Source organism: Ostrinia nubilalis, chromosome 17 (assembly GCF_963855985.1).
Source record: "Ostrinia nubilalis chromosome 17, ilOstNubi1.1, whole genome shotgun sequence".
NCBI lineage: Eukaryota > Metazoa > Arthropoda > Insecta > Lepidoptera > Crambidae > Ostrinia > Ostrinia nubilalis.
The window spans coordinates 4,910,870-4,927,401 of record NC_087104.1 but is presented as its reverse complement, the minus strand read 5'-3'; the positions used below and the strand labels follow the sequence as shown (position 1 = coordinate 4,927,401).

General features: G+C 35.6%; 4 protein-coding genes across 9 annotated transcripts; 2 read left to right on the top strand and 2 right to left on the bottom strand.

Moving 5' to 3' along the window:
• LOC135079897 (probable RNA-binding protein CG14230) lies at positions 1-2,808 on the top strand. 2 transcript variants are annotated; one of them, XM_063974528.1, is made up of 8 exons: positions 1-291; positions 535-659; positions 741-1,058; positions 1,152-1,346; positions 1,444-1,673; positions 1,784-2,064; positions 2,238-2,480; positions 2,588-2,808. In XM_063974528.1, exons 1-8 carry the CDS (start codon positions 99-101, stop codon positions 2,761-2,763), a joined length of 1,761 nt encoding a protein of 586 aa, XP_063830598.1. In that variant the 5' UTR covers positions 1-98; the 3' UTR covers positions 2,764-2,808. The 2 variants fall into 2 exon arrangements, with proteins under 2 accessions (XP_063830598.1, XP_063830597.1); XM_063974527.1 differs by having other exon boundaries at positions 2,235-2,480; positions 2,588-2,806.
• On the bottom strand, positions 2,805-4,200 carry LOC135079898 (small ribosomal subunit protein uS9m). The gene has a single exon (XM_063974529.1). It carries the CDS (start codon positions 4,056-4,058, stop codon positions 2,859-2,861), a length of 1,200 nt encoding a protein of 399 aa, XP_063830599.1. The 5' UTR covers positions 4,059-4,200; the 3' UTR covers positions 2,805-2,858.
• Positions 4,201-4,460: 260 nt separating this feature from the next.
• LOC135079896 (uncharacterized) lies at positions 4,461-9,376 on the top strand. Of its 2 annotated transcripts, XM_063974526.1 has the most exons (6): positions 4,461-4,644; positions 4,772-5,066; positions 5,220-6,917; positions 7,001-7,150; positions 7,247-8,348; positions 9,226-9,376. In XM_063974526.1, exons 1-6 carry the CDS (start codon positions 4,582-4,584, stop codon positions 9,230-9,232), a joined length of 3,315 nt encoding a protein of 1,104 aa, XP_063830596.1. In that variant the 5' UTR covers positions 4,461-4,581; the 3' UTR covers positions 9,233-9,376. The 2 variants fall into 2 exon arrangements, with proteins under 2 accessions (XP_063830596.1, XP_063830595.1); XM_063974525.1 differs by having other exon boundaries at positions 7,247-9,376.
• Positions 9,377-9,558: 182 nt separating this feature from the next.
• On the bottom strand, positions 9,559-16,066 carry LOC135079887 (microtubule-associated protein RP/EB family member 1). 4 transcript variants are annotated; one of them, XM_063974519.1, is made up of 6 exons: positions 15,924-16,066; positions 15,293-15,581; positions 14,382-14,613; positions 12,877-12,980; positions 11,919-12,074; positions 9,559-10,663 (listed from the first exon to the last, which is right to left on the bottom strand). In XM_063974519.1, the coding sequence occupies exons 2-6, from the start codon at positions 15,557-15,559 to the stop codon at positions 10,595-10,597; spliced, it is 828 nt and encodes a 275-aa protein (XP_063830589.1). In that variant the 5' UTR covers positions 15,560-15,581; positions 15,924-16,066; the 3' UTR covers positions 9,559-10,594. The 4 variants fall into 4 exon arrangements, with proteins under 4 accessions (XP_063830589.1, XP_063830585.1, XP_063830586.1 ...); XM_063974515.1 differs by lacking the exon at positions 14,382-14,613 and adding an exon at positions 13,587-13,818; XM_063974516.1 differs by lacking the exons at positions 14,382-14,613; positions 15,924-16,066 and adding exons at positions 13,587-13,818; positions 15,739-15,843.
• Positions 16,067-16,532: the final 466 nt, after the last annotated feature.

The window sequence follows — 16,532 nt, the reverse complement described above, 5'->3', positions numbered from 1 at the left end:
CATATTGTCTGTGATTTAAAAACTAACCTAAAAATTTATCATGTGTATGTATTTACGTTTTTAAAATTTTATAAAAATACATTTAAATTCTGCAAACAATGTCTTCGCACACACGATTGTTTGTAGGAAACGTACCTGAAAATGCTACTCAGGATGATCTACTCAAAGCTTTTTCATCGTATGGACAATTAATAATCAATGTGGATCTTAAAAACAAGTCCAACACTGAAAGTGATCAAAAGAAATTTGCATTTATTACCCTATCTGCATCAAATTATGAAGTTGAGTCCTGTAAGTAAACGATTTTTTAATTTATACAAACCTGTATTGCAATAAATTCCAGGAGCAAGGGGGGTTTTAAATCTTCATACTTTGGTTATTCATGTGGGCTTTTAATTTTCTAATATCCCTATTCTATTATCTAAAAGTTTACCAATGTAGTTTAAACTTACGTCTATTAGTTTCATCAGTGTAATTTTATTGCATAGATCATTGTCATTTTCATTTTAATAATTTGAAATTGCAAATTCACAGGTATAAAGCATTTTTCTAATGGAGACTTTGGTGGCAGTCGACTTTATGTTACAAGAGCAAGAGAAAGTTTCTTGGAAAGGCTACAGAGAGAGAGAAGTGAAGCACAGAGAAAAGAAACTGAAAAGGTATTGATATTTGCTCCACTGAGTCATTTATTAACATAAAAATATTTATAAGTTTTTATATTTTACATCGTTTATTTGCAGCAAGATCAAGTAGAAGATCTACCAAAAAAGAATCCTGTTATAAAATTAGGTGACAAACTAAATCCAAGAAAAAGGAAATTGGATCACACATCAAGTGAAAATAACAAAGCATTAAAGGTATTAAAACCATATGAGAAGAAGAAGAATCAATTGCATGAAGACCTCCAAAATGGCGATAATACAAATAAAGACAGCAACATTGATGAAAATGACAAAAAGAAGAAAGATTCAGACAAGAAGAGGATGGAGTCACTCAAAAAGAAAAGACAAGAGTTCAAACAAAAACAAATGATAATAAAAACTGGCTTAATTGGAGTTGTAAGTGTTTTATATCCTATCAAATGCAGGTTTAACTTAATTAATCATTGCAATACAAGTTTATAAAGCTAATACAACATTTTATATTTTTAGGATAAAGCTCCCAACAAAAAAGTTATATTCTCAGATAATGAAGAAGAAACAGAATCCAAGATAGTAAATGGAAAAGAAAATATGAAGACTTCAAAATCAACTGACCAAAAGAATACATTATTTGATGACGATGACAGTGGAGATGAAGTTAACTTTGAGATTAAAAAACAGTTTGAGGGCAAAAAGGGACAAAAGGTATATTATTTACTGAAATTATACTTATATCTAAAGAATCTCATGCATCTAAAATTATCTTTGTAATTTACTTATTACACCCCACACAATGTTTAAGGTTTTAGATTTACAATCAAGATACAAATCTGATAAACGTTTCATCTTAGATGAGAGGTTCATTGAAGATGACCAATCGGAAGAGGAAGGCGGGCAAGGCAAACCAGACGAAGAAGAAAGGATAGATTTAAACAATGCAGATGAAAAAACAAAGCAGCTCAATATTTTACAAGATGTCCTTGGTGTATCTATCAAAGCAAGACCAACTGATAATGATTCACGTAAAATTAAGTATGTTTGTATTTAAAAATAACTTCACCATTTGTAAAGGATTGTCACAACTGTACTAGTTTACAATTCTAGGAAATTCTAAAAGTTTATGTGTAATTTTTTTCTTGCAGAACAAAATTGGGAATGCTTCGTTTTGATCCATCTCAGCCAGAACATGCAAAATTCTTAGCACCTGTGGAAGAGACTAAAGAACCTGCAAAAAAATCGAAAAAGAAGTTAAAGGATAAACAGGAGGAGCAGAAAACAGAAACCGTTGAAACTGAAGTGGACAAAATTGAGGTGTCAAAGGAGCAGTTTTATAAAGTTACTGAGACCCTAAAAGAAGCTCTAGTTCAACCAACCACTTTCAGCTTACGTAGTTTATTTGGACAGAATGAAGAGACAGAGAAAGGTAATCTAATAAATGTAATAAGTCTACTACAAATATTTTTTTAATATAGTTGCAAATGTCACTTCAAGGTAAACATTGGCATCTTGTGTAATGGTAAAAGGTGTTTTTTCTTCAATTTAAATTATATTACTATAGGTGAATAAATTTCATTTCAAATTATCTATTTTCAGAAGCTCCTGATCAGAATACAGATTACATAGCAATAGAAAAACCAAAGGTACCAAAAGTAAAGAATCCTCTAGATCCAAGTGGCAAAAAGAATCCATTTGTATATGACTCTTCAGACTCTGAAGATGAGGAAGTTAGCAAAGACAAGAAACAGGAGACTTTACAAGAAACAAAAATAGAAACAGCAGAACCCAAAGCTGTTTGGAGAGAAAACCTGTTTTTCTCAACGTCTGATAGCAGATTGCAAGGTAAAATAGATTTATTTATTTCAAAAAATAAGATTAATATCTAAAATTTAATTACATTAAATTTTAGATCCATAACTTTAATCATCAATTTGAAATTTGTTTTACAGATGGTTTAGCATTCTTTAACAAAACAGAAACCAATGAACCTCATAAGGAAAGAAGGGAATTGAAATCAGTAATGAAGAAAAGAATATACAACAAAGAAAGGAAGAACCAAATGTTCCAGAAGAAAATTGGAGGAAGAAAGAAATCCCTTAAAAAGAGTTACAGGATAAAAAGCTAGCAAATGTGGGTTGATTCTTGATTTATAATAATAAAAAAATGTATAGAGAACTATTGTTTTATTATTCCACAAGCATAAATATGGTTTGGACATAACTATCGCTTTTTCCATGTAGCCTTCTTCCTGGCACCAGGTTGACCAGGCTTCTTGCGTTCACGACGACGATAGTCACGAGTCAGCAACCCAGCTAACTGCATTTTCTCTAACATTTCTTTTTCTACGAAACTGCGCAATCCCCAAGCTATACCCCATCTGATGGCACCAGACTGTCCTGATGGGCCACCTCCTTCAATATTACACTCCACATCTACTCTGTCCTGCATGCCAGTAAATATCAAAGGGAACAGGACTTGTTCTCTGGACTGCACATCTTCAAAGTACGTAATATCTTTACCATTTATAGTGATCTTTCCAGTACCTGGTGATCTAATAGTGACATCACCTCTTGCTTTCTTCCTTAAGCACTCATAAGTTGTCACAAAGGCACGGCCATCATCATCGTAATTAGGTTTTGGGATTTCCAATGAAAATTTCTGTGCAGCCAAAGTCTTTCTGTACTTTTCAATAAATTCCTTGCTTCTGTAAGCATATGGCAAAGAAGTAAGTCTTTCCATGACGACTTTAAAGTTGTCATACTCAATGTCAAGGATTTTCTCTACTAAAATTTGTTCTAGTTGTTCTTTGGAGAGCCACATGCTTCCTTCTAAATTAAGGACGCCGTTGGGGTCAGGAGTGGCTTTCTTTCGGATGACTTTGTCTTCAAAGTTGTGGAGCTGTTTAATGTGATCTGCAGCATCATAAAGTAGTTTGAAAAAGTTTGGTTTGCCAGTGTAAAACAAGAAATGATGTGGTCGCCCTGCTTCATCAAATTCAGCGGCTTTGCGAGCAGGAAATAGTTCTTCTGGGGGTTTCATTAACGGGCGTGCAGCTGGATCATAAATACCACTAGGAAATAGGTATTCTATAGCTCTATCCACATCTTTCTGAGTGAAAGTTTCGGGATCCTCGCCCATCATATTAGCCAAATGTCGTTTCCCAATAGTAAATTCTTGTTGTTGTTTCTTCATAAATTCATCATGTTCTTGGGCCCGCTCTAGATAAGCTTTCATGGCTTTGCTAATCTTTTTCTTCTTACTCAAAGTCTCCCAGTCAGTCAAGTTATCAAGAACATTGCTAGAATTATTATTAGTTGTTGTACTGCTGTACTTGCAGAAATTGTATGAAAAGTTTCCCCGAAAGTAGCATTTTGTAGCAGGCAGTAAATGCTTGAGGCTAAAGTTTATTACATGCGACATTTTCGTAAAGGTTTGATCAGATTTAACACATCTTATAAATATTTACTTTTCTTCAACAATTTTCTGAAAATCTAACCTCAAAATTTGTTTTTTTTTATATAAAAGATGAGGAGAGGCTCTCAATCTCTCATCGCCCACGACTTTTTTGTACTCGTAGTTTCATTGATATGTTCCTTCCTAGTAGTTCCTAGGACACGCAGCGGTATTGTAAAGGGCGGCTCCATCGTCGCCGCGTTGTCTCTTGGCATTTGATTATTTAATTTTTACCGGTTTTTTTTATTTGCCGTGTTTCCCAACACTAAAATCAGAGACAACCACCCAAGCACAGATGAGACACACCCAAGCTTGAAGTTTATCATAGACAAAACCTTCCGTCTGTCATCCAAACAAACTTCAATTTCATTCAAGTGAATCGGCGGTTACGTTTTACGATTGGGTTTATTTTGGTCGAAATGGAGAGATTTATTTAGTTTTCCATTGCTTAAAATAAAACTAAGTTTGTGAGAAACGTTGTGTCCATAAAATGTCGGACAGTGAAAGTGACTTATTGCCCAATAATGTGTTTACCTTTCAGAATGAGAACACGGTTAGTACTTGCACTAAAATAAATCAACTGATTATAAATGAAATATTCTTTAAATCTCCTTGACTATCTAAGTAATGTCTAGGAACAAGAAGAAAACAGCATTTTTAAATAATTGTGATTGTTTCAGACTGTGTGTGCAAGGGGCCCTAACATAAACAATGCCAATATTACAAATTTGAGTTTTCGAAACAACGTTATGACCTCAACCATGCATATGTCCCGAAATTTCGGAAGACAGCGCTATGGCGAACCCAGTTTTGACCAGAGGAGTATGTACAGCAGGAGAGAGACATCACCTATGTCTATGTACAGTGGATCGGACATGAGAGGACGAAATCAGTCGTACTACCACGGCGGGATGAGCTCTCAGCGGTCCATGTACAATGGGAGAAGTGGATCTCCCATGTCAATGAGAAGTTTAGGTAAGTGTCTTTATTAATTAATATTAATAACTTGTTTTGTATTTCTTTGCTGTCCTGCACTGTCTTATTATCATTTTAATGACAAAGGCTACCTGTTGTGCAAAGGAGAGCCCTTTCCCAATTAATGTTGAATTATTTTGTTTGTTTTTTCAGATTCTAATGCCACTGTGAGTGCTGTAGATATTGCATTAGCAATAAAAAATAATAACTTCAATATAAATGATTTGAAATTGATCAAAGAAGCTTACGACAAGTTCATGAAAAAGCGAATAAGGAAAAAAATTGAGAAAAGAAGAAACATTAAATTATTTCTGAAGGGATATCGGCGTAAATCTGGTTACGACTCTGGAGAACTAGGCAGTGACTCTTCCATTAGTAGTGACGACTGTAAATCAACCGCATCAGCCATGTACAGAGATAATATGTCTAGTTGTAGATCAACACGGACAGACATGACAGATTTTAGAAAGAAAATTAATGAAAGCAACATGTATAAAGATTGTACAGATAATTTCAAACAAAATGCAATGAAGAAAATGTTTTCCGTGCCTTCTGTGAATGCAAGAGATAGATTCAATACATCAAATGCTCTACCAACTATGCAAAATCTACCAGGACCAACTCAGAGAGATCGATTCAATACATCAAATGCTTGCCCAAGTATGCAAAATCTACCAGGACCAACCCAAAAAGATAAATACAATACCTCAAATGCTTTGCCATCTATGCAAAATCTACCAATACAAACTCAGAAAGATAGATTCAACACCTCAAATGTTCAGAGCACTATGCACAATCAACTCACTCAGAGAGATAGATTCAAAAATGGCTTCCTACTACCATCTCAAAGGTTCAATAAATCAGTTGCATCAATACCTATTCCAGAAAGAGATAAATCACAGGGTAAACCTAAAAATCACACAAGTAATAAATATAACACACAAGAAAATAATGAAACTGACAGTGATCATGAAGAAATATTCAAAAAAGCTAATGGTACAATTATTAAGGAACCTAATGTGCAAGTATTAGTAAACGAAGACAATGTTAGTGAAGCACAGAAAAATAATAATGACTTTGAGTTCATTAAACCTCAATTACCAGTAAAGAAGGCTGGGCCAGGCAAAATCAAAGAAAAACTAATTTCAAAGTCTGCCCCACCTTTAACAGATGCTATACTACCTCTTAGTGTACCACAAACAGAACCGACTGATGAAGAGAAGCAAGTAACAGCTGAAGAACAACCAAATACAACTCAACACTCGACTAGTGATGTATCAATGAGACCTAGTTTCATCAAGAGAAAGTTATTCAGCCAAAAAATGGATGTCACTGAAAGAAAAAATATGAGCAATGATGCTATAAATGTAAATAGTCCTCAGACTAATGTTTACAGTGCCATACAACAAGAGAAACATAAAGCAAGGAAACTGGTTACGAACCAGTCGTGTCTTAGTCGAGATGTGGCTAAAGAGGACAATAACTTGCTGGATTTGATTCATAAGATAGTCCCGCCGGACCGCATGAACGCGACAAATGTTACAAACACAACTAGTATAAGTAGCATAGGCAGCAAAAATCAGCAACTCGATGAAGATGACAAGTGGGATGTGACTTCAGTAATTTCGACATGCAATAATGACGATGTAAGCGACACCTACACAGATGAAGAAATATTTGCAACGGATGAGAACAAACAAGAACCAAAAGCTAAGACTATTAAGAATAATGTAATTAACTCTAAGAAAATTAATGATTGTAAAGTCCTAGTTGAGAAAATGCCTAAAAATATTATGGCATCTGCCATTCCAGATGTTGAAGTTAACAAAGCCCTTGTTCCGGAAGATAATGGTAATAACTTTTTCATAGTTTTGTACTATTTTATTCATATTTTTCGTACCAAACATTTGACGGGCTATTTTCTTTTATTCCAGATAAGCATAAGAAAAGTGTGTACAACTGTGTCAAATCATTTTGGGATGCTGACTTTGAAAGTGACATAGAAACTTCTATGCCTAAGCAGAGGATATCTGCTGTTAAAGAAAACCATATAGCTGCAAAGGAAAATCTGGCTCAATCAAAAAGTATGATAATAATATTGAATTTACATGCAAATTAACATTACTCCTTTTTTTACTTGTAATAGCAATTACTTATATTATTTATGTTTTTGTTTACAGGTATCATCACAGAAGCTAACAAAACTGTCAAGAACCAAAATCCACTTAACATAAGTCTTGTATCAGTTTCAGGAAGCATAAAATCTAAAACAATGCCCACTAATAACATGGGAAAACTAAAGTTTAATGTTAGCAAAAATCTTAGCATCAGATCCTTTTTGTCACCCAAAGATAAAAAAACAAAATTGAAAGAACAAAAAATAGAAGTAAATCCGAAAACATTAGATTACAAATCTCCCAATGTAGAACCAGAGGTCAAAAATACCAAAAAATCTAATAAACAGAGTACCACTACTAAAACAAAAAGTAAAGACACAAATAGCAAGAAAGAAGTAAAGAAACCAAATAAGAGTATAGATACTGCCAAAAACAATAAAACAGCTCCATCCCCTGACAAAACCAAAAATAACAAAACAACAAGTAAAACTAATAAAAAACCAACTCCAGTTAAAAGTAAACAAAACAATAAAGTGACGCAATCTGTAAATAAAAATATTAAAAAACCAGTATTATCGCCAAATAAAACCAAAAATAATAATAAAAAAACTCAATCTCCAAATGAAATTAAGAACAAAGAAAACAATCAGCAAAGTAGTAATTCTACTGATAAAACTGTTGCTAATAGAAGCATATCTTCTAGATCTATCAGGACGCCTAAAAGAAAAGCCTGCTGTGACGACGCCGTTGAACACGACAAATCAACTAAATCGAATGGGAATCCCAGTAAAAAACCCAAGTTGGTAGAGAGTATTCCTGATAAAAGCAAACCTACAAAGAATATAAGTGATAACAAAAAGAATGTGTCTAGGAAAAAGGCCCAACCTGTAGCGGACCTTTCTCTAATTTACGAAAACGAAAGCCCCAATATGACATTACGGTCAAAAAGGCGTGTAGATTTGTCCAGCTCTATAAACAGTTCTACGGAACTCGCTACATTGAAGCTTAGAAATCTGAGGACGAGGCGAGTCGATTTATCGTCATCATTAAAAAACTCTTCGCTCGATGATAATGTAACAATTATAAAGAATTCTCGAACTAAAACACAAGTAAAGAAATCAACCGCGAAACCCAGCCATGCGGAATTACTCGATAAAAGACAAAGGTTAGTAACGAAATAGTGTCTTAAAATATGAAAAATAGGTCTAACTGTATTGTTTTGAGATTAACTTCTATAAATGCATTAACTACGTATTATTATATCAATTAATTATTACGTAAGTGCTCTTAATAAGTTGGTTGGTTGAATATTTATGTAAGTTGCATTTGTATAGATATTCGGTGTCGAATTTTCTCCAATTGCTTTGAACCTATAGTCATAAGCACCAGAAAAAACCAGCAACTAAATTTTCAGGTTCATGTTAAAGTATTCCGATTGACGTACCAAGAAAATAAGTTACATAAACTTGCTACTACAACTATAGGTGTTCACTTGTTTGTACTTATTGTATAAAATTGATAATTATGTATCATGTTAAAAATACATTTTGTATTTAATATATTATTAAGATCTATAAGATTTATTAGAAATAGTTTGCGCGTTTTTTCGATGATTTATTTTAATGTGTGTTTGTAATGTAATATAGATTGTAATTATAGCATAGAGTAGGTAGATGATATTTTTGTGATGGACAGCCTATCACTGAACGAATGTATTGAGTTATCAACAATATTATCGCACGTTACAAATCAACTTGTATTTGCTGATATTTACTGCTGTACTGTGTACTACATACAGTACAATATTTGAAGCGGATTATTTGTAAATTTCAGCGTCCAATCGACACCATCGTCCAGCGTCCAAAATACTTATACAGGGTGTAACAATAAGCAGTTCTTTTTACACGTATCTGATGTTGAGAACTTTTGTTTTATCAGTGTAAAGAATTGCTTCGTTTATAGTACACCCTGTTAATAGATTAACAAATTAGAATTTTTAAAATAAATGGGTAATTTTAAATGTCTTCTGTTATCTTTTGTAGGCGCTGAACGATGGGTCCGCTAGTCGGGTGCTGAAATACGTCGTGAAACCGCTGGCTTACGGCAGTGAAAGTATTTTATTATTTTATGTACTTTTAAATTATGATTATGGAATTTAAGAGACATGTAAAATAAATATTTGTTTGTAATATATTCTGATTTCTTTTATATTTATTCCCTGGATACCAATAAGGTTTTCTTTTCATTGGCGTATCTGTTTAGACGAACACTACACTCATCATTTAGAGGTGTACTTTTGATGAATAAGGGGTTTCATTTGCTAATACAACATAGCATTTATTTATTTGTGAGTTTTGTGACTAAATTAAAACACATTTTTTAATAAAGTTATTATTTATTTGATAAGACATTCACAATCTGAAAACCAGAGGCAATTAATATCTGCTGTTAAGGCAATTTATGAATGCTAAAGTAAATAAATTAATTATCTATTTTATCTTAACCAGCGAATAACATCTTCCGGCCAACAAGTCGTTAGTTGTCCCGCGAGGAACTGCCCTGCTCTAAATACATTTAAAATTATTCTGAATTAGTATACTCCTATAGTTAGTTATTAGTGCAAACATTGTCAAGTCTTGTAATGATTAACCTAAAATTGTGGTCATGTAAATATCACAACTACATGGAACCGTTTACCGACTGTCAGGTTCAACAATATCAGTGAAAGTTACGTAAATACATAATTTTAATACAAAGCGTATTGTCCAAATACTTTCAGATCTTGCTTCACTCGAGACTGCTAATTTAGTATTAATATAATTTTAGCCAAATGCAATACTATTAACAGAATTAAACAAGTAACAGTAAACCTCTCCAACAATGTAACAACCTATTAAATGCATGCCCGGGCGGCAGTGGCCCGAAAATGATAATATACACGGTGTGATCAAGACAAATACATAGAAGCACTCTTTTTGCACCACATTGCACAATACGACCAACCTCCCAATATATTTCAACACAATATCATATAAGAAACGGATTATTCCACAGATATAACATTCAGAATTAGAAGTAAATTCAGTCAAGAAATCACGCCCCCAAATTATGGAATGTACTTAGATATAACACAGCCACTCGTATAAAGATTTTATTTGTTTAGATTATACAGGTGTTGTGATGTCACATTTACATTGCGTCTGTATGTACAAGATTCGTAACAAATTCACGTAAGCTCGAGCCATTTTGGGGCCACTGTTCCAAGTGATTATAAACTATCATAATATTAAATGACGACTCATTGGCTGTGAAATACTAAGCACTCGATACTGTTGATGATTGTTAAGCGAGATAATTTCGAGTTGATAATATACAAAGAGCACTATGATACGCGTCGATGTTACGTTTATTTCAATATTCGTCTTCCTCCGGCGGGTGTGGGTTGTCGCCGTCTATCTCCTCCGGAGGCGCGAATCCGTCCTGTGAACAAAACAAATACATTTTTAGGTTCATTTATTATTACTTAACACTGAGGTCCGGTTAAGACGCGCGGTTTCTGGGTGGTTCTCATTGGCGAGGCATTGAGGACCGCGCGGTCTGACATGCAAATGTATGAGAACTTCCCAGCAGAAACCTCGCGGTTATCGCGCATGGCGCAACCAGGCCTAAAGATTTTATAAAATCTCGAATAATTGGCGCGAGTGTGCTTGTTTTTGTAAAAACTAGACTCAAACTCGAGCATACTTAGATCGTTTTCACATTAAAATTAGTCAGTAGCACTACGCGTTCTTAGATTCAATTAAATTTGGTGGTTGGTACAATAACGCTTTTGATTTCAATTTACAATCTATGCTTGAATATGAAACTAGTTTTGCCAAGTAGCCAAGGTGACCAACAAAAGTTCGGTTTGGTATTTCATGCATTTGGTATGTGCCAGTCATATTAAACGAGAAATTCCTGAGATAGCTGCGCGATTCGTAAAATCCGATTCGAAATACTAGACATAGTGGCGCCGCCTGGTGGTATTTAGAAGAAGCTTTATAAGCTATACTGCATTTAACGTAAAAAGCGGTCATACAAAAATCCGTCAGTAAAACTCTAGCCTTGTATGTTCGTATAGCATAAGCGACATTTTGGTCTTTTCAGCATTGAGTAAGGTCTCTCTTTACTTATTGCGTAGGGCCTTATATCATCCGATATACCAGTAGTCAATTAACACCTCAAAATATTTGCCACACTGGCGAAATATAAAAAACGTTGCATTGAAGCTCAATTGTCACTTTGGAAATACTTTTCGTATGCTATCTCAGGAACTGCCTAGTTTAAAATGAAGGCCTTTTAAAAAATAATTTACTGGGTAGCCTATTGGGCAAGAAAACTCACTAATCTTCAATAAGCATGTGTGAGTTTTGACCCAGTCCCCAGACTTGCGGGGAGCCCTCCTCAATAGGCTGAGAAAAGAGACATAGAAATATACCTTCCAAATCTTATTTTGAAGCAGGTTGTACTATCTCAAGCAAATAAATTAATTTAGGCTGGGTTGTACCATCTTATTTTAATAAACGTCAAAAATCTATCAAACTCCATAGAAATAACCCTCCTTTTGGCGCAGTCGGGTAAAAACACCGGTTATCTTTATAGTTATGGTTAAAGTTAGGTGGTGCAACTCAGCCTTAGACATTGAAATTGTAGTTATAGATTTCAAAATTCAAAATCAGTGGTTATTTATACTGACCTCAGTTGCATATAAAATGTCCAAAATTTTCTGAACAATTGGAGCGTTTTGCTGTTCCTCCATCTCTTGACAGATCACTTCTATATCCCGGAGTTTGCCAAAATAGAAGTCCCGTTCCTTCTCTAGGCCGTCAACTGTCGCTTTGAGTTCGTTTACCTGTTAGAAAGTTAAAAATATTATGTAAAGCAACTATGCGGAAATAATGATCTAAATAGTATCTACTTTTTTATGCTGTTTTTTTGTTTCTTATTATGTTAGACACTTTGTTATAATACGTGTAAAAGAAAATAATTTTATGACTTTTTTAGTTTTATGATTTTACGGAGGAATTTTGCGATATGGGCGTTACCCAACATAAACCACTCCCACAGACAATTTAGTAAAGTTTTGTTGATCGCATCTAAGTATTACGGTTAGCGTACCGGATACGCCAGCCCTGATTGCGGGTTTAAATCCCGTCGAGGTCAAATGTTATTTTTATGAAGAGGATCAGCATTTATTCTCTAACTTATAGGGGTCATTACGGACGGAGTGACCGATATGGTCGAAAATACTTTTAAATTTATCATTTCATATGACACAGGAGCTGTAGCCTGCTAACTTACAATGCAGCTAGATTTGAGAATATATTTTGTGATTTTATATGAACTAGGTACATACTAATGTATGTAAGCTGTGATTCAACTCCTTACGAAGTGAGATGATAATAATGACTTTCGCATTCTATTGCATCTTGTCATCATTGACGTAAAGATAAGAAGCGACGCAATATTGTTGATAACAATCAGACGGATATAAGTGCTTTAAGATAGGTTTAAAGGAATTAATGTTGTCACAAATGTTTTGGGCAGAATAATTTGCATTTTTCTTCATATAAATTGGTTTCTCAAACTGTACAGAGGTACTTGGACATGGCGATAAAAATTGGCAGCCTTATCAGTTGATATGACAATCTTACCTGATGGTTAAGTTCGTCAAGAACTTTAGAATCTCCTTTCGCACTTTGATTTAATCGTGACAAGTTCACTGGAGGAGACCTCACTGTGCTGTTAGCTTTTCCAACTGTAAAAACAACATTAATATAAATATTTTGTCTGTTTGTCCATTAAAATCAGTTGTGTTAGTGTGTTATTTACATAATACATTTTTACATAAGATACTTTATGCTTCAGTCTACGCGAATAAAAGTTAAATATAATACATAACAGGTAAGAATACTGTTTATTGGAAAACTCAGTCAATATATTAAATTATTCATAAGGATAAATAGAAATATTACATGCTGAATAAATATAGACTCATTAGTATGTAAGTAGGTGAACAGAAGTGCAACAGCTAAGTATGGTACAGTTGGAAGGAGGATATAATACTTGGAATTTTATATGCATAAACAGATGTATACATTTTATGTACATGATTTTAAATTTTATCAAATGTGCAATGGTTCCAAATAGTTTCCTCGTACTAACAAACATTGTTCAACAGGTGAATAGCCATCTTTTAGTTTTCTTCGGCCAAATGTTAAATTAACACTGACATGAACAGTGTATCAACAAATGATGAACACTGCAATGTTTATTAGCGAGGAAGTAATGTAATTTTGTCCCACAAAGCGAACAAAAAAGGTACAAGCAACATGTAATATGTAAGAAAACAAAATGTAAGTACTGGTTTGGGGTCTGGCCGCGACTTTGGCGACGGGCGCGGCGGGCTTCTTGACCGCGCCGGCGGCCGAGCGGGGCGCCGCCGCGCCGCCGTGGCCCATGGGCAGCCCCTCGCGCTGCGCCACCGCGTCATATTCCGTGCCTCCATAGTTGGCATCAAAGAATTTCTTGAACCATTGCAAAAACTCAAAGTTATCTTGGAAACGACCCTTCACCAGTTTGTCAATGGGAACTATCTACAAAAGAAAAAAAGTGGAGTAAAATAAAAAGAATCGACAATTCTACGGTGCGGGTAAATGTGGGTTTGTTCCACGTAATCGAGGGTTCGATGTTAATGAGTATGAGTATGAAAGGGGTTAGGATAGTGATGTTGGTGAGTCGTGGGGTGCTTAAGGCTTCCACAGACCAAACGCGGGTCAGAAGCAGTGCGGGTCAGTTGCAGCGCGGCTGAGGCACACTGAAAGCAGCGCAGTTTCAAAGCAGTTGCAACGCGGGCGGTTGTCAAAAATTTAAATTGAAAACCGCTTTCAACGCGCTGCTACCGCCCTGCGTCCGGTGTCATGCTAATATCGCCGCCATAGTAATACAACAGCGCGGGCCCGCGTTCGCGCCGCTTCTGTCCCGCACCCGCGCCGCCTCGTTTGTATTTCGGCAGTTGCAGTTGGAGCGCGGGCCCGCGTTCAAATTTGGTGTGACACACTTCAGAGTTTCTTGTATTACATGCACGGCCCCGCATTCAAACTGCGCTGCTACCGCCCTGCGTTTGGTCTGCCCAAGGCTAGTGTTGTGGGATGCGTACTGCCGGAGTGGTGTGTGGGAACGGCGCGGCGACGCGGCGGGGGCGCGACGGCGGCGGCGCACAGCGGCACCCCAGACTCGCACGCCCCCGATCCGATCGTGAGCCCGCCGCGCGCGTCGAACGCGTCATACTCGCGACCGTCATAGTTAGCATCGAAAAACTTTTTAAACCACTGTAAGAACTCAAAGTTATCCTGGAATCGCCCTTTTATCAGCTTGTCCACTGGTATTACCTAGAACATGGCATAGTTTTAAGACCTATTCACAAATAATTTGTTCGTTCGTTCAGCCGAAAGACGTCCACTGCTGGACAAAGGCCTCACAAATAATTATGTAGCACTAAACTTCTGTTATTTAGAAAGTTTATAAAATTGATATTAACATGAGAGATTTTTATGCATTACAAACTAAAATATTCTTAGAAAGTTTTTATCAAACACATTATTTAATGCAATATGTTTGTATTGCAATAAATAGAGATACAATAGTAAATTTGTAATTACATGAATAAAAACTTAACATACTGTATGGCCAGCTCAGTTTCACAGTTACCATTTTTGTATTGAAATTCATTATTCTACTATCCATTATGGATATGACCATGGTTTATGCCATTGACAAGGCAAGAGCGATAGTATTCTTTTATAAAATCATGTCTACCTTGAAACCAGTGTATGATGGTGAACACAAATTATCATAGGCTTAGCGCTAAAATCCAATTATGTCAGAGGTGAACAAACTCTAAATATAGCTGTTAATGTCACATCTATTTTGCCTTTGGTTATCACTAAACATGATATCATAATAAATCATGAATAATATATTACTCAGCCATGAATCTATATCATGAACCAATAATATTACAAACGGAAGGTATGTTGTCAAAATATTGAAAAAATTCAAAAGCCTTACTTTGTCAACTCCCATTTTTTTGAATGCTGCTTGTAATATTTTGAAGTTCTGTATGTACTCATGTTCTAAGTTTGTCTTGAATTTGATTCGTTTCATGGGAACACTGCCAGGGAACAGCATATCCATGAACTGGCAGTATGCAGCTCCTGTACATAATTCCTCTATTTTGGCGAAATTAGACTGCAAGCAGTCGTTCACCCACGCCAGCATGTCATGCCGCGACAAATTGTCCGAAGTCACATTAGTGGAGTACACGTTTACCGCCATATCGACACTTTTACACCTTCACCTAAAAAATAATTCACATTGAATCACTGGAATGCACAGACACCGGCTAATATCAGAACGCAATGCGGCTCGAAAAGAAAGCCAGTCTAAAAATAGGTCGTGGCATATCCACGATGATTTACGAATTACACGTCCACTATACGGAAAACTTTTAAAACCTTGTCAAAACTTTTGCCACCTGCTCCGATCTCGAACACAGTAGCAATTATTAACAAAAAATAACAGTAAACGATTCCAACGGCGGATGTGGTTACAATATGACAGGGGGAGAGGCGACTCATCAAATCTTGAAGGATGAGTCGGCTTACCCTCTATTGTACATAGTCCCCGTTTTATAGCTTACCTTAACTAAATAATCACTGATAATTATCTTTTCTTTATTTTCGCACAATTTTATTGAGCAAAGTAGTCAGAAACGTAAGATTTTTTGTCAAAAACGCTCGCCTTTTTCATTTGCCTTTTATTCATAGACAAAGACTTTTTTTTCTAGTTGTCGGTTGGCGGTGTCAAAGTGATGGGACAATCGGTACAATCGACTGATGACTGCAAGGAACGGTAAAACTAAAAACAAATTTACCCGACTACGCCAGAAGGAGGGTTATTTTTACAAAATTTGACAGCCGCGGCGGCGAAGCGTGGAGCGGAGCGGATTCAGGTGGAAACGAGAAGTGCATTATTAAAATTTGATTGAATAGTCAACACATTTCTCTGCTCCGCTCAGCTGTGGTGGAAACCAAAACAGCTGACGTACGCTGTTGAACGACCAATCGTATCGCAGAATCGAGAAGCGTGTCTGGATTGGAGACGTTAAAAATTACCGTAATCGGCTCTGGCCTAAATCGACACTACTATACTTTGATTTAAGGGGGAATTATATCATAACTTATACAATCTTTGACATACATGAAAAAAAAATCTGACATTGACTGACATTCAATACATTCGTTCTTGT